Here is a 27,496-nt window from a genome sequence, read left to right as displayed (position 1 = left end):
TGATTTTCCTACCTTCAATTTCTTTATCACGTTCCTTATTTCTTCTTCTTGAATTTCTTCATTAAGGTGTTGGTATTCTATTTCACTAATTTCTATTTCACTAATTTGTTTTTTATTTAAAAAAATTGTATTTCCCCCCCCCTTTCCCCCCTCTTTATATATTTTTTGTAATAGTTTATAAAGCAAGTTTTAATTTGATTTGATTCTGTAATTTCTTTGTTTCCATCTATAATTTTATTTATTATTCTACCAGCTTGTTGTTCTTTGTTTAAAAACTATCTTATGATTAGAATACATCTGTATTTTTAATATTTTTAAATTAGTTTTTGAATATACCCCCAATAATAGCCCAATTATAACAGTTAATTCCCAAATTATACAGTTATGATGACTAAACTGAAAATAATAACTTTGTTTCCAAAATTTATAGACTTTGAATTCCCTTGGTTGACAAATTTATTTATTTATATTTGCCCTTTTTAGTTATAATTTGGAAAGCAGCATCTGGAATGTAGTACCGGTATCGCAAGGACCTCTTCAGAGATATGGACACACCATTGCTTTATATCAGGTTTGGCTCATCTAGGGTAATATTTAACTTTATTAATTTCTGAGCTATTGAACACCTGTATTGAAGTTATTTCATATCCATGCTTTAAACTCCATTCTTTACAGACAATTAATCTTTTTGGTCTATGTGGTCTTGTCAGTTCATTCTTTGAATGTCCTATTCTTTTTAGTAGTTTCCTACACACTTCAGAATTCTGAGTAAAGAATTATTTTATCCTATTTTGCATTAAATCACCATATTGTAAAAACCAAACCAAACAAAACTTTAGGTTATGAATTAAGCTTTTATGTCCCAAACTGTTGCTGCCTGCCTTTATTTTGTTTGGCCGTGCGGTAGTTAAGGTTGTAAAGTGGGCATCTATTTGGTAAGTACAGATCTGAACTTGATCCTGTTTTTGAATACTGTATCAAACAAAAGCTTCCAGAAAATAGGAAGAATGATCACAAGGCTGTGGAAGGATAAATTAGATGATTATTTATAAAGCACTTTTCAAATTATTGTTCCATCCTGCAGATATTTAATTTCATTGCTGTAGTTTAGGTTGTAATGTTATGCAGGAATAACTGATCATCTTAAGTGACAGTTCATTTAAAAACGTTTTAGACTGTGATCCTAAAACTACTGTCACAGAAAAAACAACATTTATTTCAATAGAACTTGCCTGTATGGTGCTTTGAGACTCAGGGTATTACTTTCATTCCTTTGCTATTCATCAGTACAAGGTCTACTGAGCACAGTGGAAGGAAGAGAAAATGATCTAATTGATAAGTTTGTCTCCCTGTATTAATTTGGTGTCTCTGTGCAGTTTCCACAACATGATTCTGAGAGTCACTGACATTCTGCAAAACTCATCTCCCCACCCCCACCCTTTCATTTTGTTTAAGGAAAGCAAGAGATGCAGAGGTAGGAATATTTATTAGATGGCTCCTGGTTTAATATCATTTTTGGAGTTTTAGGCCAGTCACACGTGTGTGTGTGTGTGTGTGTGTGTGTGTGTGTGTGTGTGTGTATTCTGAAGTGCTTTTAATCCAGATATGATATTCATATGGCAGTTGTGTCTATAATAAAAGGAAACTATTTAAATCTGTACCTGATTATTGTGTTTTGCAATAATCTAGATGGAGATTGTGTGGGAGGAGTGAAAATGGGTTTTAAAAGCATGTAATGGAAGCAAGAAAATGTTATAACAGTCTATAATTGAAGTTGAAATGTTCTGCTCTGAATTCAGCCTTTCACTCAAAGCAGGCAGCATACTTAAAAGCCAGGCTCCTGATGGAAATGTAGGAGAGAAAAGAAGTGGTTAATGAAATGGTGCCAGGATGGTCATGGAAAACTTTACAAGACAGAAGAAGTTGAATGGGCTTGGCATCAGTGAGAGGCAGGAGTAGACTCAGGCATGCTTAGAGTCAGAATTGCTAAACAATGTGACAAGAGTAAGAGGAAGGCTGAGAAACATGGTAGCTGAGAAAACAGCAGGTGGTGCAGGAACCATGAATTAAAAGAAGAGAGCGGCAAAGCAGAATATGGGCCTGTGGCCAGTAGAGGCTATATACATGGATTACAGGAAGGAAGTGATTACAGGAAGGAGTGATGAAATACTGTAGGCAGTAAGTCGGGAAGCTCATAGGTTTGTACAGTCTTCATCACTGGAATTGCCTACACCTTTGAATTGCAGTGAAAGACAAATTCTTCAAGGCATGACTTTTTACCGTAATCCAGCATTTCGACAAGGGAAACATAGCTGATGAAATTATCGTTTCTATCCATCTTTTAGGAAGAGACAGATTTTTGATGGATCTGGCCCTGGAAATACATTCAGGGTTGGTAGACATGAATGGCTGTGTGGAGATAGAAAAGTTTAATTTCAGACACTGACAGGAAGAGCCTAGGCTGAGTCACTTCATGCAAACCTCTTCCTCGCTCTTTCAGATCCGTAGCTCATACATGTGACATTGTTGTTCTGTAGTACAGTACCATTCTACAGTTTGTAGCTTTGGGGGGAAATGTAAAAGAGCAATTGATAATCACTTATGACCTCTCTTGGTAATTAAAGGAACAATTAAGTCATGCTGAGATTTGGATATATGAATAGCAGTAAATAAAAGTTAATAACAATTGCTGCAATGGCCCAAGGTGATGTGGTTAATTCATCACTGCCCATCAGTAATGGGCAAGTTCACCTCGTAATTGGCTTGTCTTTTTTGAGTTTGCACAATGGGTTCTTGTAGCACTCAAAAACATGGAGTGTTTCCAAGCCTTTTTCTAGAGGTCATAAGGATGAGAACTGTGAGGAAGTGAAGACTTGGATTTAGCCAATGTCACCTCCAATTAAAAAAAAATGTAATTCAGTTACATTAAATTGAATTGAATTTTATAAGACAGTGACTCAAGCAAAGTGACCATTTGTATTACACAATGAAAATCAGGCGAGTCCCATTTCTCAACTTTGTACCAATTCATCTGATTGGGCTTGGTTAACTTTCAATTTAATTAGATACCTATGTCTATGCTACGGAAAGTTTGGGACATTTTTTATTAAACACTGAACAAAATTATGTCAACTTCAAGCATTTAAAAGGCACTGCATTTTTTCCCCCTGGAGACTTACAAATAAAAATGGTTTTGGACTGATAAGTAGCTCATCTATATAATAATAAATTATTATTATTATTATTATTATTATTATTATTATTATTATTATTATTTGTACCCCACCCTTCCGGCTGGGTTTCCCCAGCCACGCTGGGCGGCTTCCAACAAAGATTAAAATACATTAAAATGTCACTCATTAAAAACTTCCCTAAACAGGGCTGCCTTCAGATGCTTCTTAAAGTCTAGTAGTTGTTTATCTCTTTGGCATCTGATGGGAGGGCATTCCACAGGGCGGGTGCCACTACCAAGAAGGCCCTCTGCCTGGTTCCCTGTAGCTTTGCTTCTCGCAGTGTGGGAACCGCCAGAAGGCCCTCAGCGCTGGACCTCCGTGCACAGTAACTCTCCCCTCCAATGGACTGTGTGAAAATCCCCTTCCCCCTTGTTCATCCCCTCCCCAATCACCATTAACACAATCTCTAGTGAACTTATTCTCTGGCTTTCTTATCCATCCTCTCAGTCTTTTTCCTTTCTACTTTCTCTTCCTGCTTGAGTGTATGTTCCTTGCACGAACTGTTTGTGGCAAAGCTTCACTGCCACAAGCACCATTGTTGTTGTTGTTTAGTCGTTTAGTCGTGTCTGACTCTTCGTGACCCCATGGACCATAGCACGCCAGGCACTCCTGTCTTCCACTGCCTCCCGCAGTTTGGTCAAACTCATGTTGGTAGCTTCGAGAACACTGTCCAACCATCTCAAGCACCATACAAGATTGGATCTCCTCCCCACAGTGCTTTTCTAGACAAGCTTTGATGGTTGCAGCTGATACACATCAGCTGCAAACTTCTAGGGAAGAGGTGGGGTGGGAAATTTCCAGTTACTGGTAAGATACAGCCCATAGGGTCTCCTCATCCAGGTCCTTTCCCATCTGACCCACTGCTCAGTCTCCCCCGCCCCGCCTTCTGATTGACAAGAATCAAAGAGCAATGAAGATAGGAGAATGAATCAATTCTTTCAGAGACAGTACTGCTGTATATATTTAGTTTCAAGCTTAGCCATTAGCTTGCCATGTAGAAAGGCTTGTCAGTATATTGAGCAACTCCCAGCCCCCACACCACTACCCCTCTCACAATCAGATAATAATGTAACACTCACTCATCTCTCCTTAGTAAGCAGCTGGAGGAAGAGTGATGTGCAGAGGCCAGATGAAGATCTGTGAGTGGAGGGATGTCCTATCTGCCATCCTTAGGACCCTCTAGGAAACTTGCCAAACCAAACCTGCTGTAGTCTAGAACTGGGGTGTGCTGCACAGTTGAATGAGACATACCGTAGTTTGCAGCAGCCTAAGGAAACTCAATCCACCTTGCTGCCTGCTCATAAAAACAAGCCTACAGTGAGAGACTAGGATGTTGTCAGCAGTTTCTAGGAACCCGGTTGTGAGATATTGTGGGGGAATTATGAGTTTGTTTGGGCTCTGGGTGAATTGGGAGGCTGATAGGGGGAGCTGTGTCAGAATAAGTAGAAATTGATCTCGGTCTATATTTGTTAGCAATTTGTATCAATGTAATATTATTTTTATTTATTGAATTTATATACGGCCATATACCCACAGGTCTCATATATGTAACAGTGTACATTTTTAATCATTTGTTGTTTAAGTTACTTAATATTGTTTTAGTTTTCTGTACACCCCCTAGAGATACTTTAATGTTTTCAGTATAGAGATACTTTAACGTTATAGAATGGTCAAACAAACAAACAAACAAACAGTATTTTCAAAAATGTAGGGCAAGTTGGGTTTGGATTAGGTGGCACCAACTCTACAGTTCTATGAAGTTAAGTTAAAAGAGCAAGGTGTCATCACATCCCTTTTTATATTTTTTTCAAACGTCTACTCAGAAATAGTTGCCACCAGAACTTTATTCTGACGAATCATGTGATTTTTAGGGGGGATGTTTTCTCATGGTGTTATCTGTTGATGTACTGAAAAAGAATAGGGAGGGATAAGATCAGTGCAGTTTATACTAAACTTGGAATGACAATAAAATGAAGAGTGGAACTAGAAACCAGTGGGTATCCAGGGGTTCTGAAACGTAAACACTGGACTATCCATTGCATGTAAGAGCTGATTTACATGTATTATAAATCAAATTATTATATGTATTATACATTAAGTATAATTTAGAAGCTAGTGTCATTTCCATAGCATAACATTATCCCAATTTTAGTGTTTTGCTGGTTTTTGCTTTGTATTTTTTGACATTTGTATTCATTTCATTTTGTTTTTTCTCCCCCCCCTTTCAAACAGGATGACATTTACATGTATGGAGGCAAAATTGAAACAAATACTGGGAATGTCACTGATGAACTATGGATTTTCAACATACCCAGTCAGACGTGGAGTACCAGAATTCCAGCAGTACTTGTTCATGGCCAGCAATATGCAGTCGAGGGTCATTCTGCACACATAGTGGAGCTGGATAGCAGGGATGTTGTCATGGTCGTGATTTTTGGTTACTCTGTAATATATGGTTACACGAGCAGTGTGCAAGAGTACTATATCAGTAAGTTTTTTTCCTTTTCAGTGTGTTCATACAGTATTAATAGATCCAAGACATTCTGATGCAAATAGGGGACGAGAGAGAGATAGATTCTAAAATCAATGAATCTTTATTGAGATATGCATGAGCTGACCCTTTATCAGAAGTATGCTTTATCTGATGTGCTGAAAGAGATAAAAGTCTTTTTTTAAAAAAATGTGAAGAGGATGTAATTTTTTATTTGAAGTGAGGAAGATTCTCATACAGAGGCTTTGTGGATCACCAAGAAATAGGGAAAGATAGTGAAAGCTAGAAAAAGTTACATTTCTTGGGAAATGTCCAAAGAAGGAGCATTAGAAGCAAATAGCCCTGCTTGAACACTTGGGTCCCTTGTATCTGGCCAATGGGAACTAGTTTCTAATATTAGCGCACCTTAAAAGTTCATTCCACTAAAGCAACCACTAATAACCCCAAATTTACACCTTCTCTCTGAGTCATGTGTCCAGCACATGTGACATTTACTTCTCCTGGAGCAAAACCTTGCTCTCAAACATTAGAAGACCTTAAAATGGGATTTTGGCAGCTGACTAAAGGGTCAGGTGCTGTTATTGAAGTTTCCAGATCCATTGCAGAAAACATCAGGTTCAATAAGAGGGTAAGACTTGGTTCCTGCCTCGCTTTTCTTCTGAAAACAATTTAGTTCAGTATTTACCATGTTTGATTTTAATGTTCTTGCATATTAGACTTTGGGGTTATTATCTGTACTAACTTTAAAGAAATAAGAATTTATCTGTAATTTTTTAACTGCAGTTTTACTAAAGTCCAGCAGGATGCACTCCTGCACCACCCTTTTCACTATTGAAGTACCATATAAACAAAAATAATGTTCAACAGCTGAATGTATCCTTTTGCACATTTTTTTCTCCTAGTTTGAATGTGTTAAAGGGCATTGTTTTGTAGTTGCAACAGGAAAAATAGTGATTAATTAATCATGTCACATTCACTAAACAGTAACTGGGATGTGAAGAAGTGTACTTTTTAATTACGGTTACAGGTAGGTAGCCGTGTTGGTCTGGGTCGAAGTAAAATAAAAAAATTCCTTCAGTAGCACCTTAAAGTTGGTCTTTAAGGTGCTACTGAAGGAATTTTTTTATTGTACTTTTAAATGTTCAGATATATTAATCTGGTTTTTTGTTTTTGTTTGATCTTTAATTGCTGGTTGCATTCTTTATACTAGTGAGCCATAAGTGGTTCATTAAACTAAGCCAGGACTGTAGTAATATTTAAATGTAACTATATGGTATTTTTAACATTCATAAACATTGTAGCATCTCAGGCATTGACTGTGGGTAGGGAGGAGGAATTGGGCTCAGAAACAGGCAATCACAAACTTTTTAGTCCATTAAGTATACAAGATTACTGTGAAGCATCAAATTTTCAATTGTAATTTGATTTATGTGATGTTTCAAAGTAACATTGGCTCAATTTAGCAATCAATTAATTTGCCCAATCCTATTTTAAAGCTGCCTAAACTAGGGTCCATCATAACATAGTGGCCCAGATCACACAATCAAATTCTGGCTTAATAAACCAGGATATTTATTTTATTTTATTTAATGAATGTGTACCCTAACTTTTAAGGATAACTTATAAGGTATTTGAAAAACAAATTTATAACAATATATAAAACAAAATAGTTAAAACCACAACCATAATATGGTAACTAAATAATAACTGTCAGCAGTAAGTATAAAAACAACATAGCCCATAAAATAACAAAATAGAATAATGCAATAACAGCAGCTTAATTAACATGATGGGAAGGCAACAGTAAATATGCCGGTTAAAAGCTTGCAGGTGGTTGTCAGATCCCAACTGCCAAAAAAGCCCTCTCTCCCTTGTGCCTGCCAGCTAATCGCTTTCATCAGCAAGTAGGTCCTCAGAAGCAGATATTACAGTGCATGCGCATGCAACCCCTTAGCTGCCACTAAAATAAACTAGAAAGGTGCAGTTAACTATAGCTTCCCATTTTATGTGACCTGTGTACCATGGTTAATGACTTCCAAACAATCCAGAGTTCATAAATTGATTTCAAAATCCTGACTTGTGTGGAAGCCACAGTGTAGTTTCTGGTACACTTATAAGAGGAAGCCGTGGCAAGCCGTGGCTTCATGGCCTGTTTTTCTGCTCACGTAAAAGGTTAAAAATGAAGTGGCAGCAAATACTTTCTATAGGTATATGCAACTTTTGCATATCTTGGTTTATTCAGCTAGGATTTGATTGTGTGGATGCAGCCATTGCAGCAGTGAATTACAATACAATATTTAGTTATGCATTTTGTGAAGAAGGGCTTTATTTTCTCTGTCCTAAATCTATTTTCCCATTAATGTCATTGGGTGACCTTCTGCTACAAAGTTATAGGGGGAGGGAGAATAAATTTCTGTCTACCTAAGCTAGAACTAGGGATACCAAAGAGACAGAGTAGATGGAAGTGTTCAGAAGTGATATAGATATAGAAATCACACACACACACACACACACACACACACACACACACACACACACACATTCATATTCTCAAAGTAGACCCATTGAAATTACTGAACATGACTAAGTTAGGTCTATTAATTTCAATAGTTCTACTCTGATTAAGTTAGTTGAATACCACCCCAATAGTATATGGATTTATACTAGCCTCCTAGCTCTGCTGCACAGGTTTTGTTTAAAATGGAGCTAGAACATAGCTGTAGAGTTTCTCATGCTGTTAACATCAAATATTGTTTTCATGAGCATAGAGCTAACATTAGCTTCTTTTAATCCCTACTGAAATTCTGCACCTGAAGAAAGACTTGACAACTAATACTGGAGCCATCAATTCCCTACGGTCTCTACAAGCCAGACAGGAGTTGAGCTCTGATACAAAGTCAGAAACAAAAATATACTTTGTATAGTTTACTATGTAGACACTGTAAAACACACAATGAAGCAAAATGAGAAACATGTCATAATAACTTCTTACTGTGACACTGCATTGCTCATTAATAGTCAGCATTGTGGAAATTTATATTTCTGAGTACTAAGTACTTGGAGGAATTCCAGACTCCAATGTATGTAAGATATATGGTTAGCTAGATTACAGAGAGTGCTTCTGCTTCACTTAGAAACTAAAATGAAAATTTCACTGTTCATTGAATGTTTTATTGCTGAGGAAGGTGTTTAGGACTTGTTTCCATTTTATGACTTCCTTTAAAATGTTAAAAATATATTAGTAGAGGATTAGTAAAACAGATTTTCCTCCAAAGCAGATTTTTAATAAACTTTAGTTCATGGCTTTAAGCTTTGTGTGGTGGCAAAATGCATTTTGTACAGTTAGCTATTGTTATGATTCAAGATTAATCTCAACTTTCTGTGTTTCTATATAATGATAATAGATTGTCTACATCAAATATTAATGAGAAATTTATAAAGGAGGGCACATTTTGCTGTTACAAACGTTGTAGCCAGGAATTATTTTATTACAAATGCCACTGGGTATTTATGTAAGCATGGATTCATTTTATACAGCTTTAGTTTGTAGGATCTGGTCTATACTATGTAGTTCATTTTCTGAAGTTGATAATCCTTCTGTTTCATTTCACCTCCAAACCTTATTTCCACTAAAGCTGAATACATTTTGTAGTAAACTTTTGTGAATTCCCAGGCAGCATTTATCTACAGGGCTGCAGCTGTAGGATCATTTTTAAACTATAAAATTCCAGATGGTGACTCTTAACTCAATACAACCTGCTTTTTTTGGAACTCGGCAACACAGAAAACAGATCAGGAAAATCTGAATTCTGATAGATATAGTTACTGTAAAAGCACAGTTTGGTCCTGTTTAGAAAAATAAATCCTTGAAAGGAAATATGGTCATTTTTTATCTCTGTTCCTACTTTGTGTTATGTTCTAGCATGACCAGGAAATTGAATCTGGGGCACAGCTGACAGGGACAATCCTGCCCCTTATCCCTTGGTATCACTGGATGTACTTCTTTACTTCTTCTGTAGGAGTGAATGGTTGCTCAGTGGTAGAGCAAGTTCAGTCCCTGGCATCTTCGGGCAGAGCTGGGAAAGCCTTTCAGCCTGAAATGCTTAAGAGCTGCTACCAGTCAGTGTAGACTATAGTGAGCTAGATGAACTATTGGTCTGACTCTGAATAAGGTGGTTTCCTGTGTTCCTATGGCAAAGATAGAAGCAGTGCACACATGTGGTGAGATCAAAACCCGTTCTCCCCCACAGATAGAAATCCTACAGAGGCAGAATGCAAATGTTCACTGAACATGTCTGCTGAGGTCCATAGGAAGTAGATTAAAAAAAAAGTTCTGATACTTATAGCTTGATAAAAGTGCCATTGATGCCAGCACAAAGTGGCTCTCAAAGGCAGCAAGAAAAAGTGGTGCCACTCTGTTCTGATGAGTACCATCACAAAGCAGTTAATGTGCCTAACAACCAGCTACTATGCATATTCACAGACTCCTGGAGAACATGCACATAATTCTTCCATTAAGAGGGTATTGTGCACATTTCCTGGTCCATATACATACTATATCTTGTTCATCTTGAGAGAGTTCCTACATGAACTGTTACCTGAGACATTTTACACTTCTTAAACTATACCTCCATTTGTTGATAATTGTTAGACTTGATTCTGTGTGTAGCTACTATCTACTCATACCTCACATATGTGAAAATGGATTCCAGTAGTGAGAATTGCACAATGGTTCTTCACAGCTTAACATGTACTGGTGATCCTTCATTTTGAAATTGCCTATCCAAAAAGAGGATTTTATAATAGAATTTCCACCTTGACTTGATCTTTCCACTACCGTGTAAAATACATTGGAGAGTGTTTGGAAGGAGAATGTTGCCAAAATGAACTTAAAAGTCTAATTATCATTACATTTCCCTTAGATATTTTCTCCTAGACTAGAGCATTTTGGCAAAATCTCAGTGGGAGGGCAGAAGCAGCATACATTACTCTCTTGCAAGAGGTGGGTGGTGCGAATCATCTGCTTAGAGCAAAAAATGCTCTTAGGGTTTTTTTTTTATAGCTAGAAAAAAAACAAAACAAAAAACTGCTTCAATTGGCTCTGAATGCAGACGCCAGTCTGCTACAAATTCAAACAAGTCGGTCCAGTAGAGGCTTTATTCAGAAATTTTCCAAGATACAAAAGCACTGTCTTGCTTTAGCTAAAGGAAAGCAATAATCTTATATTCTCCTTGAGACTCACATTGAGATTCTTAGAGAGTTTATGAGGTATTGCTAACCTAAAGCAAAATAAATTTCCCTGTGGACTAGCCCAGAAAAGCTTTATGGTTCAAGTTAGTAAAACCATCCACACAATTCCCCTCCTGAGATTTATAGATTCCCCACCAAAGCCATAATTCTCATAACAGAATGAAAGGGCAAAAGGAAGCGCCTTTGCTCTAGTATCAGACCCAGAGGTGGTGATAACACCTCAAAAGCATAAACACAATTCTAGACTTCCAAGTAGCAGAAACTCCTGCTGAAATGTTTATCAACCTTTTCTCAATTTTTAATTTCTGTTTCAAATATAATAGCTTTTTAGCTTTTGCCTGGTGATGGCAGATGCAACTTGGAGGAAATTGAAATGTTTCCAATAGCTGTTTGTTAGTCTAAGTATATCAATAGAGAAGGGGATCCATTCAATAAGGAAGAAATAAGTGTTCATATAGACACCAATATCATTTACATGAACTGAGACAATGTTTAAAGCACACATATAGTTGTGTATGATACTCCTTTATGATAGGGATGGTGAATCAAAAACCACATTATCCCTAACCACTGACCATGCTGGATAGAGCAGATGAGTGGCATCTGAAGGGTCACAAGTTCCCTATCCCTGCTTATTGATCTACTCGGGATGCCTTAGTCTCGGTTCTTTCCATTTATGAAGGGCATTCTCAGATCAGGGGCTTCTCTGTGGTTGTGTTGCAACTTTGGGAACACTTCACTAGTGAGACCTGTCAGACCACATTGTTGCTAATACTTAGGTACAAAGCTGAAACCTTACTCTGATGATTCTCTGTTTAAATTATATTTTTAAATAAGGACTTGGGAAGGGGGAGAAACTGACAGGAAGGAAAAATAAACAGGTGACTGAATTCAGATTGATCAGTACTAATGCTTTCATTGGTCTTTGTCTACTGATCATGCCTGTTTAGTTGCTTCTGTTCTTATGATGGCTTTTTGGAATTCTTCACTTGGTTATTCATAGGTTATACGTGCATTTGACATTGGTATAACTTGGCTTTGACCTAAACTGGTCTACTTTCTAAGCAGACTAAATTTTCTATCAGAGTTTTGATGTTGCTGAACTATACTTCTGAAACATTTGCTCCTTTTCTTGTCACACTACACTAAAACTCAAAATGAGCCAAACGATGGTTATGAGTTAGTTTTAATAAATGTAAACATTTAACCACAGTTTTAGTCTCATGGAAATGGCAGAGGAAATGCTGGATATGTAATGCCTGATGTTGTTTTGACAGAGATGATTAGGAATGGGGCAGCACATGACCTTTTCTTTTGCACTTGACAAACCCAATTATCTTAAAAGTAATGCTTTAGTTAAGCACTTCCCGACAAAGTGCTGCATCTTTGCATAACTTTTGGAAAACAGTCAAAACCTTTAAATGTTTCTTTTAAAATATTTTAAGAAATGAAATACATATTGAAAGGCACCATATCATGGTATAGATAAAATTCAAGTGGATTTTTTTTCCAAATAAGAAACACAAACCACTATATCACTAAATTTCTTCTCCAAAGGACATTTATAGTCATGCAATATAAGGCATGCAAATAAATAAAGAATATAAGAGCTTCTAATGGAATAGATATATATTTTTGCCCACCTACTTTGCCCATAAACTTAAATCTGGAAAAGAGTAGTAACAAGGAAAAGCTCTTCTATCAGTGTCCACATTACATCTCTCTTCAGGGTCTGTAAAGGGCCCCATACATTTGAAGATACATACATACATAGATAGTATTCTTCTCTTAAGCATACATATTCAGTTTATTTTGTTATCTCTGATCTTTATGTAGCCATTCCTTCAAAAAGGGTACAACATTGTACCTCTTACTTCTAGCAAACAAAATCCTCGTTGCAGTCAGTAAATTCTAAACCAGGCACCCCCAACCTTCGGCCCACCAGATGTTAGCTAGGGATCATGGGAATCATAGAATCATAGAGTTGGAAGATACCACAAGGGTCATCCAGTCCAACCCCCTGCCAAGCAGGAGTCATAGGCCAAAACATCTGGAGGGCTGCACGTTGGGGATGCCTGTTCTAAACCATTTCTTTTGGTCTAGAATCTACCTGCTTGCCTTTAAAACCAATCAATAGGATGTATGTAGAGAAATGTGGTGTTATTCCTTCAGTAGCACCTTAAAGACCAACTAAGTTTATATTTTGGTATGAGCTTTCGTGTGCATGCACACTTCTTCAGATAAGTGTGCATGCACACGAAAGCTCACACCAAAATATAAACTTAGTTGGTCTTTAAGGTGCTACTGAAGGAATTTTTTTATTTTGCTTCGACTCAGACCAACACGGCTACCTACCTGTAACTAGAACTGTGGTGTTATTGTTAGGATTCTTGCCCCGTGCTTGCAGTCATGGGATTGTTTTATCACATGACGGTGTATGTTTTCATTCCACATAGTGGGAAGTGACGGAGACAGGATGTTTATATTACTGTGTTCTGTGATGTAGGACTATTGTCCTTTGTTCTTTCTCTTCGCTGTCTGATGAGAAAGAGGCAGGCGCTAAGTCAGAATGCTCCAAGTGTATTATATGTAAATAAAGTAGTTCAGCCAAAATGCTGTGCTGCTGAGTCTGTCACGTGAACTGCCAACACTCTGCAGGATCCTAAAGTTTTGCTGATGCCTCTTGGTATCAGTCGCTGTGATGTTTGGGTTGGAGAAAACTTTTGAAGCTCCCGAATGACCGACCAGGAAGGAGAGAACATGCCAGTCGGGCATGTGTCTCTATCAGGTTCCTACCTGTGTGTAGGATGTTCCTGACAGTTAATAGTGCTGCACATAATTTTTTTCTACAAGTTATTATAGGGCAGGTCCACCAAATATGCTTAAAATTAGATTTAGTTGGCAAGTACTGTAACTTACCTTTCTGTGATTCAAACGTTCGGATACTGCATTAAGGAAACTGATGCCAATTTTGTTGCTTCAGAAATCTGTACTAAATACTTCATCTGAACATCACAGAGTGGTTCACAACATAAAAATGCAAAACGACAACACAAAATACATAATCGGGAGCTTTTTAAAAAAAGTCAGATATTATCCTAAACCACATACCAATTATATGGCATTTGACAGCTGGTCAGTGTAGATGGACACTTCATGCCCTTACTTTTGCAAAAATACTGATTCACTGGAATCAGTGGATAGATGATATGACAACTCTTGCAACATATGAATGGATTGTTTTTAGACGCAGATTGTGCATGATATTTGGAATACATTTATAGAAACTATTGTGACTTCTTAATAATTATATATTCATTGGAATAAAAACATTACTTATTTACCGTACATAGAACTCAACACATTTGCAACGGTGTCAGGCCTACAAGTAAACTTTACAAAATCAGAAGCCATGTGCTTCAACACCCCTCCTCACACCCAGAAAGAACTCACTGATATCGCCAAGATAAAAATCTTTCACACCAAGTTCAGATACCTAGGGGTAAAGGTAAAGGGTAAAGGGACCCCTGACCATTAGGTCCAGTCGTGACCGACTCTGGGGTTGTGCGCTCATCTCGCATTATTGGCCGAGGGAGCCGGCGTATAGCTTCCAGGTCATGTGGCCAGCATGACAAAGCCGCTTCTGGCAAACCAGAGCAGCACATGGAAACGCCGTTTACCTTCCCACTGTAGCGGTTCCTATTTATCTACTTGCATTTTGACGTGCTTTCGAACTGCTAGGTTGGTAGGAGCTGGGGCCAAGCAACGGGAGCTCACCCCGTCACAGGGATTTGAACCGCCGACCTTCTGATCAGCAAGCCCTAGGCTCAGTGGTTTAACCACAGCGCCACCTGGGTCCCTTACAAATAACCAAAAACCTCAACAAATTATACCTACACAACTACAAGCCCCTGTGGCGACAAATAAACAAAGACCTGAAGAGATGGAACAATATGAATTTCACTCTCTCAGACAAAATGCCCATGATCAAAATGATCACCCTCCCAAAATTAACCTATTACTTATATACACATATTACATTGTATTACAGTTTTAATAACCTTTTTGTTTTTGTTCGTCCACTGATTTTTTTCCATAAAGTAAAGTTTCCAAACCATCTTCAGAGGCAGCCACATATATAATTACATTGCAGTTATTACCAAAGCATAGACAACAGAAGTAAAGCTTTCCTTGTCCAGATAGGGAAGGAGCTGGGTCACCAGTTGAAGCTCATGGAAGGCACTCCACACCAGCGATGCCACCTGAGCCTCAAGTGACATCAAGGGATCCAGAAGTATCTCTAAGCTATGTACCTGCTCCTTCAGAGGAAGTGTAACCACATCAAGAGCAGGCAACCTCCCATCCATCCAGTATAGGGAACTGCCCACTAACAATACCTCAGTCTTACCTGGAATGAGCTTCAGTTTATTGGCTCTCATCCTGTCCATTACTGAGGCAAGATCACAGTCTGGATCATGCACTGCCAAACCTGTAGATGTAAAGGAGGAGTAGAGCTGCATTTCATCAGCATATTGCTGACAACGTACTCCAAAACTCTGGATGACCCTACTCAGTAGTTTCATGATGTTAAACAGCTTAGGGGATAAAATAGAGCCCTGAGAAACCCCACATTGAAGGCAACACAATTTAAAAATACTTTGAAGCCTTGCAGCATAAAATGTAAATAATCTATGAATACTTTTTAAAAGTCATTCTGTAAAGTTGCCAAATCAGCTTTCACATTTCAATGAAAATACTCTTTACATCTTACAATTTTGCTGAGTAAATTAATATTCAAGGTGCTATTTCACAGTATGAGAGACAACACAAAAACACATTTCCAGGCTAGCTTTTAGTTATGATTTCCAGTGCCAGAGTTCACATAGCTCACCAATATTGATGGAAAAGGCAACGAACACAGAGACTTCTTAAGAAGTTTCTTTTGTAGCTCTTTTCTCTATGTAGTTCATTTTACCCATAACCTTTCTCCTGCTGCTATACCTACGGTAAGAAGGATGCACTAGCAAAAAGATACATAAACCTTATAAATTTAGCTATATTACATGTTGCCTAACTGAAAGAATGCAAAATGGAAAACAGTACAATGCTTCATATGCATGCAGGCTTATTCATCTTGGTCATATGAAAATATTTGTCTCTAGAGATCTAAACTAGGCGAACTCCATTTGGCTTGATTCAGACTCTTTAGTAGGATCTCATGACATTAACTATATTGATAGTTACCTTGGAATAAGTAGTGTTTACTTCTGACAGCATCACTGCAGCTTATAAAACCCCCTTAGCTTCTATTAAACGATTATCAGCCCACTGATATGTACATTTTAGCTTTTAGAAATGCAAACAGTATGCAAAGATATGCTAAATGCTAGTGTAAAGAATGAACCCTATCAAAGAAAAGGAAAACATAACCAGCCTCTCTGCACCTGGAAGGTAGCACACCTCCCAGGACATTCTGTTACCTCTGCACACTATTGCCTCTGCTCCCTCAGTAGAAAGTCACCTGCTGCCACCACACTTCTCTTCCTCTTTTGAGGAGTGGCAGGAATTGTTCTGTACACTGTACCTTCAACAGCCACTTCAGTGTATTCTGAGGTCTGCAACTGCTGTCCTTGTGCCTCTTGTCCAGAATCGGCTTTTAATCGATTTTGCAGCTCTCGCGACACAGTATTTGTTGGATTGTGAAGTGTTTTGAATTGCTCTTTTTATATTACTGTATAGGTTTTGTATGTTTTTGCTAGATGACTTCGAGCTTTCTTTTGGAGGAAAATGTGGGGATGCAAATATTAACACTGAAATGGAACCATTGTTTTCTTTAAATGCAACTCTTGTTCCAGTAAAGCTGGAAAGGCCAAGGAAATAATGGGGCCACCAAAAACACTGTTCATATAATATATCATATAGAAAAAGAATCTAAGATATATCATTGTAAGTACTCACCTGTACAAACCCCATATGAGCCTATGCATGTTTACAAAGAAACAAGTCCTACTGTGTTCAGTAGGACAACTCAGCTCTGCAATTTTGTGATTCCTCTTCTGTTATTGCAGTCTAGCGGAGAATCCTCTGCATTCTAGCTATTTATTCAAACAGCACTAATGCCAAGGACTTAATAAGTTTTGTCCATCTTTCATATGTAGGGAACACTCTTCTTACTGGTGAAGACAGTACCTGGTAAAGGTAGATGTTGAGGAGGGCACATACTGCTTTAATTGCTAAATAAATCTGGCAGTTAATATGAATTAATGTATTAAATGCATTAAGATGAGTTTATATATATCTGAAGTACTGGGATAAAGTAATTTAGACAGGGTTTGGCATCAAGTTTCATAATTATTTTAAATTAATTACTTGATGAAATAACTCTATGGTGTGAGAGTAACATTGTATTTGATTTCTTTCCCCTTTTCTTTTCCTATATTATTTTTATTTCCAAGGGTCAAATTCTTGGCTTGTTCCTGAAACAAAAGGTGCAATTGTACAAGGTGGATATGGCCATACCAGTGTCTATGATGATACAACAAAATCGGTTTATGTTCATGGTGGATACAAAGCTTTGCCTGGTAATAAATATGGATTGGTTGACGATCTTTACAGATACGAAGTAAACAGCAGGACGTGGTATGATTCTTTTTTTCAAGTTGAAAATGAATGTAACATTATTTGATTTTTCATGTTAGGAAATAGCAAAGGATAATTCCTGTTATAACCAAATAAAGAAAGGGACACCATGCCCTTCAGGGCTCTTACGTGGCTTTTGGGCAAGGTGTTGATTCCTCTGCTCATATGTTGCTCACCCAGTGCTTTCTTCTTCAGGGGGTACTCAAGGGTACGCAGTACCACCACCTCTTTATTGTTATTGTTTAAAATTGTGGCACTTATTGTAAGAATTTCATGATGAGTACTGGCACCTTTTTAAAAAAAGGGGGGGGGAAGCCCTGTGCTCACCCGCTAGGAACTGAGAGCTTCCCAGTCTCCCAATGTAGAAAACAGCTTTTTCAGAGCGTCAGAGGTTAATCCTCTGTTCACTCTTATCTCCAGAGTGAATTCGCTAGCCAAGATTTATGCCTGGCTATCATCAATCACCACATAATTATCTCTGTTGGCAGCCTGTCAACAAAAGAGGTTCAGTCTGCCATGTTCCTCCTCTGGAAATGGACTAAATGAAACCATTGTATTTTTTTCTTAAATCCATATATACGTCCTCACATATATGTTCTCTCCCCCACCCGCACAATAGGACAATTCTGAAAGAGAGTGGTTTTGCAAGATATCTCCATTCAGCTGTCTTGATCAGTGGAGCTATGTTAATTTTTGGTGGAAACACCCATAATGATACTTCATTAAGTAATGGAGCAAAATGCTTTTCTGCTGATTTCCTCGCCTATGACATAGGTAAGTATTATATGTAAGAGCCAGTGTTTGAAACGTAAGAATTATGGGCTTAATGTGTAAAGCATTGTTAATATGATTTTACATTATCTCATTTTAAAAATGTGTTATGCTATGTTAAAATTAGTTTTAAGACATTTTTGCTATAATAGGACAGGCCACATTTTTATCACAACAGCATTAAGATAGATACAAATATGGGATGTTTGTGGAAGCAAAACCAATTTGTTGTTGCTTCAGGCTTGTAACAACAGGAATTCAAGTCTCTCTACTTTATTCAGTTATATAAATAGGATGCAACTGTTTACAACTGTTTAGTAATGTCTGCTATTTGAACTATTGCTATTGTGCAGTTAAAGTGGAAATAACACCATCCACAAAAACCTGTGGATAACACCAAAAATTGAATACATAATAAATTCCACACCTTCTCCAAATTCTGTTATTTCTGGTTTGGGTTCCAGCCCTGGCAAGTCTTTTCCTTAAATATATCCCTTCTTTACCACCCACCAATTCCACAAATAAATGTCTTTCTGTCAGCATTGACAAGTGGGTGTGCCTTTCTTGCATGCTGCATCATTCTAATGTGTCTGAAGTTGATTAGGCAAAAAGTTTTTTGTGCAATTGGTTCTCCCAGAAATAGTTCCTAAAGTCTGAATGAAATAATCTAACCACTGTTATACCCAGATGTAACTGGCCTGCATGTTAGAATGCATGTCCCACGTATGGTTTGACTTCTGAAGGCTTATAACTCATACAACCTTGCTGAAGCTAAGTAGGTCTAGATCTGGTGACTGCCTAGAAACCACATGAATGCCACTTGAGGTTCCATGACAGAAGACATGTGGAATGCAAATGTATGAAAATAAATAAATAAAAACTTAATATCATAATGATGTTGAAAATATACAGATCAATTATATGAAAGCATTAGAGCTTTCTCAGTAATATAGTAATTCTCAGTAATATAGTACTTTGCATGCTATGTAGTTTTTTCTTGGACACAAAGAAAGATGTCATAATACCTGGTAATCTTAAAGACAAATAGCTAAAAGTAGATTTTTGAGGCCTCCCTCCCACCCTATTGAGGAGGATAGCAGGAATGTGGGAAACTAACCACATGGGTGAGATTAGTAACAAATGGGAGGAAAGGGAGGTTTCTGAAATGATACAGGCTATAGAAAATACCAGCTGAGAAGTTGAAAGGAGTAGGAACAAAATAGCAAATGTGTGCTCCAATCTAGAGAGATCCATCTATATAAGCAAGCTTCTGTGTTTCTGTAACAGCTGGATCAGGAGCAACAGGTGCAAATTTGATATGGACCTCAAAATTCATGCTGGAATGATCATCTGAGTGTGAATGCTATTTTATCAGATATGCATTACTTTCAGTGAGATATACATTGCTATCAATATTCTGGGAAAATTTATTGTGCTGCTAGACCTATATCAGATCACTTCTCCACGAGCAGTTCTGGTTGTCTCCAGAAAGCATATTGGAAAGGGTTTAAAGAATTGGATAGAGAGAAATTTCCCCCCTAATAATACTGGAAGTTGGGGTCTTCCAATGACGTGAATGCTGGAAGATTCACGATAGACTAAATAATGTAATTCATCATACAGAGCACATAGTTAAAGTGTAGAATTTACTCCCACAAGATGTAATGATGGGTACCAACTTGGATGGCTTTAAATTTATGATGCCAGTAGCCACAATGGTTATATGCTACCTCCACTGTTGGAGGCGGTGTGCCTCTGAATCTCTCAATACCAGTGAATTAGCTGTTGGGAGAGCACTGTTACACTCAGGTTCTGCTTGCACGCTTCCCATAGGCATCTGGACTAGATAGACCTATGGCCTGATCCTGCAGTTCTCCTTGTATGTACTTACAAAGTAAGATTCGTTGGTCTGGAAAATCTCCACATTTGGCGTTCTCACAATCCTATTGAATTTTCTTAGCAAATGTTATTGTTTATATTGGGGAGTAGGAAAATATGCCTACTGTTAGTGATCCAGTCTTTTCTAATAGTTCTCTGATATTTGAAATCAGCATATACCCAGATATTTTTGAAAACACACGAAGTGGGTCCTGATATGAAGTTTCATATTATATTATTAAACTTATTAGTACTTTTTTGCCACAGGCAACTCACAGTGACTTACAAAAATACATATAATAGGTTTATTACATTTGTATCAGCCTCATGGATTGTTAGCAGGACTTTGTTAGACTGAGCTGAAGAAATATGTCACTATATGACAGGAATAAAGCATTTACTTAAATTGCTGTTGGTTTAAAAGTTTCCTGTCATGTACTTCAGTGTTGGTTTGTAGACTTGGTTTCTGAAGTGAAAAGAACACCAATGTAGACCAGTTCCCCCAATCCAATTTTGCTTAAGCACACATCTTTACACATGACATCCTATTTTGTTTCTTTCAACTGCATGCATTATCGATATTTCAAATATGTTTGAATTTGATTACAACTTTAATACAGAGAGTTCTGTATTAATTTATTATGGGAAGAAGTATTGAATTGTTTAAAGGCTGTGTTTTTTATTTGTAGCACTGAATTAAAATGTGTAGGCCCCATGAGTCACTTCAATTGATTACCTCTAATGGTTATATTTTCTTGTCACATAATACAGAAATGGAAATCAACTATGCGTGTACTGGGACAGTCGTGAATGTAATGCTAGACACTTTGCATAATTTATCTTTATTTTTTTACATAAAAATTAACAATGTGCTTTATTTCAAAGACTGTAATGTTACATTATTTCTGCTCCTAGATAATTAAAGCACTTAACATATATTATATATAATTTTTACCAGTCTCATTTCCCATGCATTATTAATCTTATAGAATACAAACGGAACAGATATAATTTCTTTCTTATTTTAAAATTCATGTAAAGATTAATTAGATGCAAGTTTAATCTTCCACGCCATTCCCTTGGCCAGATTAAAAACATACTCCTATGTTTGTGAGTGATAATTCTCACTTCTAAAAATAGCAATATGTGTACATCAGTTTCACCCAAGTCCATTATGTGTTTGATTAAAAACAACTGTATTAATTCAGATGATACCCAAATTGCATTTTAAAAGCTGATAATTGCCCTGTAGTCTCCTTTGCTTTGCCTAGGGCATCACAGTTTAGTATAGATTTTAAACAAAGAAGTTGCCTTTATAGTAAGCCAGGCCATGGGTCCACTTAGTTTAGCATTGTCTACACTGACTGGCAGCAGTTCTCTGGGAAAGAAGCCTGCCTGGAGAAACCAGAGGTTGTACCTGGGACAGTCAAATGATTCTTGTGGGGGTAGGCGGCCATTCTAGAATCCTAAATGGAGTCCAGATCAACCTAGTGTAGAATTCAGCACCAGTACATGAATATAAGACTCAACAGTGGTTGGAAACTAATTATCACATACTTCTATGCTTACATGTTAGTTTCTACTTCAAATTCCTGACAATTGTAGTTTGAATACACTAATTTAATGTAGCTACTGCTTTATTCTTCAGAGATACGCCCTGTTATAGAGGGGCTGCTTGGCACCATCCTGCCCCTGCCTGGTCTGGATGTTTTTTGACCACATCAGTGTAATTGTTTGCCTGTTTGTTTTGTGTGCTTGCAGGTTAGAGTGAGGTTTTTGCTGATTGCTGAGGATTGTTATCTGATTACTAAGTGCAGCTAATATGTGTGTGGGCAAAACCTTTACTGAACTATTAAACAGACCTAGCTGTAGTAAGGTCAATGCCAAAGAGGCAATGCCTAAGAGATTTTCTTCTTTAGATCCTCACTTCAGGGATTCACAAGAGCATCCCCACAGGGATTCAAGGCCAAGCCCTGTAGGACAAGCAGGACTGTTGTCCCTGAACCAGGGTGAGAGGCTACATAGCCAGAGGCAATGGATGTCTGATTCTGGTGCAGTTTCCTTGAGTGGGAGGCAGGCAGACAAGTTTAGTTAATCTAATTACAGTCTTCTGCCTGGTACTGTAGGATGTGCTTGTTATTATTAGTCCTTAGCTTATCATCTTTGGCCCTAACGCCTGTCCTGTACAAAGTGTTATTGGATGGTGGTGCTAAGATGTGTCTGGGTCTGTATGTGGCAGAGAGTCACAGTGATATCTCAGTTTCAGTGGTTGTGGGCAGGGAGAGATATAGTTTGAGTGGAAGGCTGATTTCCATTTTGGGTGGAGGCCTATTTGTTTTGTCTTTATTTCCCTTCTCAGCCCCTACACTCATTCAGCAGTTCATGGTATCCTTCCATTGAGTTAGGTGGTGCTATTACTTAATGCCAGGTTGGCTCAGATCAAGACCATGCTCATCCATGATTTGATTGTGGATGAAAATACTGACTTGAGCTTGGATGGATGAGCTGGGTGGCCCTGATCTAACTCAGCTGTGCCACCTGGGTACTTGGTATAGTGTGAGATCATATTGAAAGGTTGAGGGGGTGGCCTCCCTGATTGAGCTGGTGGAAGCAGTTTTCAGTGTGGTGTTGGATGGCCCAAGGGTGATAATCCACACACAGACTTTTATTGGGCTAGCTTGAGACTTCTTGGCTTCAGTGGCAACCATGAGGCTTCCTCAAAGAGTCTTCTCTCCAACACATCAAGCAGGGCATGCCCTTGATGTAGTCTTTCCCCAAATAATAAGAAAGATGGACTGAAGGTAGAGGGCATGCATTGCTCTCCCTTGTTATGACTGGACCATTGTTTGGTGAAATTTGGGTTGATGGTGACTGTTGCCCCCCCCCCCCAAAAGGTGGAAGGCCTGTTTGGATGAGTTGCCTCTGGAGCCTAATAGATTCCTGGATGTCCTAGCAGTTTTTCCCCTGGTGGAGAAAGCCTGTTGAAGCATGAGTCTCACTGTGGAATGGTGAAATAAGTTGGTCAGTTGACTCATTCATTCCCAAGTTTCTTCTCCATTGTTGCGAAAATTGAATGTTTCCTTGGGAGCAAGCTGCATGAAGACTAGACAAAAGTCTCACTACAAAATCTATCAATCACAGGTCAGTGCACATAATCCTGCCTACCTGGCAGTGTGGGCAACAAAGAGGGCTTACTCCGCAGCCTGCATTGCATCCTTGCATCATGTGGTTGGTGACTCCAGGGAAAGGGACCCCTGGAACCTTTGAAGACATGCTGTGACTGACTGGCTTCACATTTTGATGACAAAGTTGCTCAACATCAGAGTGACCTTGACTCAGCCTGGGGCCCACACACCGAAGGAACTGTCCTTTTCCATGTGTTCACAGTGTATGGTTTAAGGAAATCTGTGGCACAGAACATGGCCTTTACCACATTTGGTTGCATTTGTGAAATGACCTGCCCAATGAGGTTCAGAGCTGTTCTGCTTCTATGACTTTCTCCTCTAGTAAGCCTTTGGCTGGTGAGTAAACAGTGTTGCTTCTATGGATGATAGTTGTTACTGCAATGCTTATTTTCTGAAAGTTGCTTTGACATTTGGAGAGATACGGTAAGAATGTTTTAAAATAAACCCAAGCTGCTGACATGTTGCTTTATGACTCTAAATACTAGAAACCTACTTAATAAAACAAAATATGAAATTCTAAAAGCTTTTCTCAGAAACCTGGACCCCCTCCAAAATATTTCTCTATTACACTCTCATGATGGAACTCAGGGTGGCATACATAAGGGTTGCCAGGTAGACTATATCCCAGTAGATGCCAAAGAATTTGATGCTAGGTCATAAGAGCATGATAAAGTGGCAAGGTGTTGGGGATTTTGTGTGTGTGTAAACCATGGGTTTATAAACTTACATTAGGTTTACTGAAATGAATCTAATATAGCTTTTCCTATATGGAAGGAAGTTTCTGTACTGAAACTGGTGTTTTGTGAATTACTTTATTTTTGTTTGTATTTAACTGTTTCCTTTCTTGGTATTAAAATAGATTTTTCACAGCTGAAATACTGTCGAGGTGCTCCATATCTTTTTAAAGCAACAATTAATATCAATATTGCCACAAACCCTTACTCATAGTACTGTACCATGTTGATAAGAAAAAAATGGAGTGGAGGACGACTTACATTTGTACAAAAAGATTGTAATTGAGTGAATTGTTGACCTGTTTTCTCCCAAAATGTAAAGTAGCAGTTGCAATTGATTACATTTTATGTATTTGTGAGTACTTAGAAGTCATAAATTTAGCTCTGGTGCAATTTGCAGCAGCAAATTGGCTTTAGTGCTCCAGCATTAGAAAAGCAACATCATAACCATATAGGACACTAATTGCTTCATTTAGTTGAGAAAACCTAGCTTCTTTGTTTTTTAAGGGTGTTTGGGGGAGAATCTTTTGTTATATGTAGGGACTGGTGTAGATTGTTATACCTGTAGTTAAAATTTATTGTATGCTATTTCAAACAGGCCTGGCTTTGTGTTTTGCTGAGAAAGGGCTCTTTTTTATGACAAGAATAAAGACAGGGATTTATTTGACATGAAGTAAACTGGAAAAGAAGTTTCCTATACTTGTGCCAAACTTCTACAATATTTTATTTGTTGTCTTGCCATCCAGAGTCCTGAAGCACTAAGCCAAACAAACAGATATTTTAAGTCCACAATGAGTGATGTTACCTGGTAGTCCCCGGCACAGACAAGCTGGAAGTAATTTTTTATTTTCAGTGAAACTCAGTTATCTGAATGTAATGTGTGCACCTCCTATAATTCCATTCTAGTGCAATCCTTTATAAAATACAATTTATAATTAGTTGAATTTCTGAGGTCCCTGAGGTAACTTTGATCAGAGAAAGTGTACACATACTAACAAATTTACCTTGGAAATAGATGTATTTGGAATATATGTCTAAAGCAAACAGACTTGTATAATTTTTCATTTTACACTGTCTAAACGTTCACATGGTTTGCCTTAGGCAAGGACTGGTTGAAAGTGGTTGCACAGAAGACAAATAATATTGTAGCCTGTGTTAAGTGCTTTGAAACGAATGCACTTGATGTGAATGAATATGTGCTTCATAGAAAAGCTATACTCGGGATTTTTAAAGCTAAGCAAAACTATTTTTCTAGCATAGAGCTCTGTTCAATGTTCAGCAGTTATTGAGAAGGCTAGGGAAGATAAGAAGAAAGGCTATTTATATCATGTTTCTTTTTCTTTCTATACTCTATTGAAAAGACCTGCCAGTTTGACAAATAACAGGAGCAAGCAAGGAATTATTATATCTGGAGGCTGCAAGGTTTCCTTATCTTAAACTTGGCTTTTAAGAATTATATTTGTGTGGTTTTTTTTTTTGGCCAATGCTAAATCCCACCTTTTTACCCCCTAAGAAAAAGAATGAAAAAAAAAGCCCTTGAGCTGGCCCGCCCCCTGATCAAATGAAAATGTATTGTGTGTGTGGCTTTTATTTGCAGGCTCCCCTCCCCCAGTCACTATACACATAGATCTTCTTATGTGCTCCAGTAAGCTGTCTGAAACATCCAATGAAATATAGGAACTGGAAGACACTTGAATTTATAGCATAATTGAAGGATCTTGCTGGGAAGCTGTTGTGATAAAATATGTCTGCCTTGTATAGTTCTCATGAAAAAATGTTCCTGAAATAGAATTCATAATTGTTCATCACTTTTATTTTCCTATAAATAATATAACTATCTAAGGCTCATGCAATCTAAATAGTATAAGTGCATCTAGGGGTTCCATGCATTGGAATATGGGAAATACACAACCCGTTCTTAATACCACCCAAGCCTTGTCCTGCACCCATTCATTGTTGGGCTATTATTGGTGGTGACATTCTTTTAAGAAACTGCTTTCCTGCTCAAACATTCCTGATGCTACTTATTACTGCCTGTCCCACTAATAGGAAGATAGTGAAATTATGAACCATAGTAATATTGGCAGGTTCATGGTCTACTGAGGAGTCTAGGTGAAGGCTTTTAATTGACACATTCTAGTTTATTTGCACAGGCGTAGAGCCATAAGGCAGACAGATAACTTGCTTTCTGAGAGCAAGAAAGGGTCTGAAAGGGTGTGTGTTGATGTTGAAGGATAGCATAGCTTCTGGTCAGAGGCCATAACTGCCTGATTTAATATGGAATCATTGAATGAAAGAACTAGCAATGGCATGAGACCATGAAAGTGAGAATCTTGGATAATAATAATAATAATAATAATAATAATAATAATAATTTATTATTTATACCCCACCCATCTGGCTGGGTTTCCCCAGCCACTGGGCAGCTTCTAACAGAATATTAAAATACAATAATCTATTAAACATTAAAAGCTTCCCTAAACAGGGCTGCCTTCAGATGACTTCTTAAAGTCTAGTAGTTGTTTTTCTCTTTGACATCTGGTGGTAGGGCGTTCCACAGGGCGGGCGCCACTACCGAAAAGGCCCTCTGCCTGGTTCCCTGTAACTTGGCTTCTCGCAGTGAGGGAACCGCCAGAAGGCCCTCGGCATTGGACCTCAGTGTCCAGGCAGAACGATGGGGGTGGAGACGCTCCTTCAGGTATACTGGACCGAGGCCGTTTAGAGCTTTAAAGGTCAGCACCAACACTTTGAATTGTGCTCGGAAACATACTGGGAGCCAATGTGGTCTCGGCGGCTGCTCCCAGTCACCAGTCTAGCTGCCACATTCTGGATTAGTTGTAGTTTCCGGGTCACCTTCAAAGGTAGCCCCACGTAGAGCGCATTGCAGAAGTCCAAGTGGGAGATAACCAGAGCATGCACCACTCTGGCGAGACAGTGCGCGGGCAGGTAGGGTCTCAGCCTGCGTACCAGATGGAGCTGATAAACAGCAGCCCTGGACACAGAATTGACCTGCGCCTCCATGGACAGCTGTGAGTCCAAAATGACTCCCAGGCTGCGCACCTGGTCCTTCAGGGGCACAGTTACCCCATTCAGGACTAGGGAGTCCTCCACACCTGCCCGCCTCCTGTCCTCCACAAACAGTACTTCTGTCTTGTCAGGATTCAACCTCAATCTGTTAACCACCATCCATCCTCCAACCGCCTCCAGACACTCACACAGGACTTTCACCGCCTTCACTGGTTCTGATTTGAAAGAGATGTAGAGCTGGGTATCATCCGCATACTGATGAACACAAAGCCCAAACCCCCTGATGAT

General features: G+C 38.3%; 1 protein-coding gene across 1 annotated transcript in view; it reads left to right on the top strand.

The window, feature by feature from the left end:
• ATRNL1 (attractin like 1) overlaps positions 1-27,496 on the top strand; it is a 497,126-nt gene that overhangs the window by 70,524 nt on the left and 399,106 nt on the right. Inside the window, exons 7-10 of the mRNA XM_060274775.2 lie at positions 484-571; positions 5,466-5,721; positions 17,430-17,613; positions 18,233-18,387. Coding sequence (XP_060130758.2) covers positions 484-571; positions 5,466-5,721; positions 17,430-17,613; positions 18,233-18,387 — 683 coding nt within the window. The remainder of the gene's footprint in view (positions 1-483; positions 572-5,465; positions 5,722-17,429; positions 17,614-18,232; positions 18,388-27,496) is intronic.

Source organism: Zootoca vivipara, chromosome 5 (assembly GCF_965207765.1).
Source record: "Zootoca vivipara chromosome 5, rZooViv2.hap1.1, whole genome shotgun sequence".
NCBI lineage: Eukaryota > Metazoa > Chordata > Lepidosauria > Squamata > Lacertidae > Zootoca > Zootoca vivipara.
The sequence above is the reverse complement of the archived record's forward strand: the minus strand, read 5'-3'. Positions and strand labels throughout refer to the sequence as shown.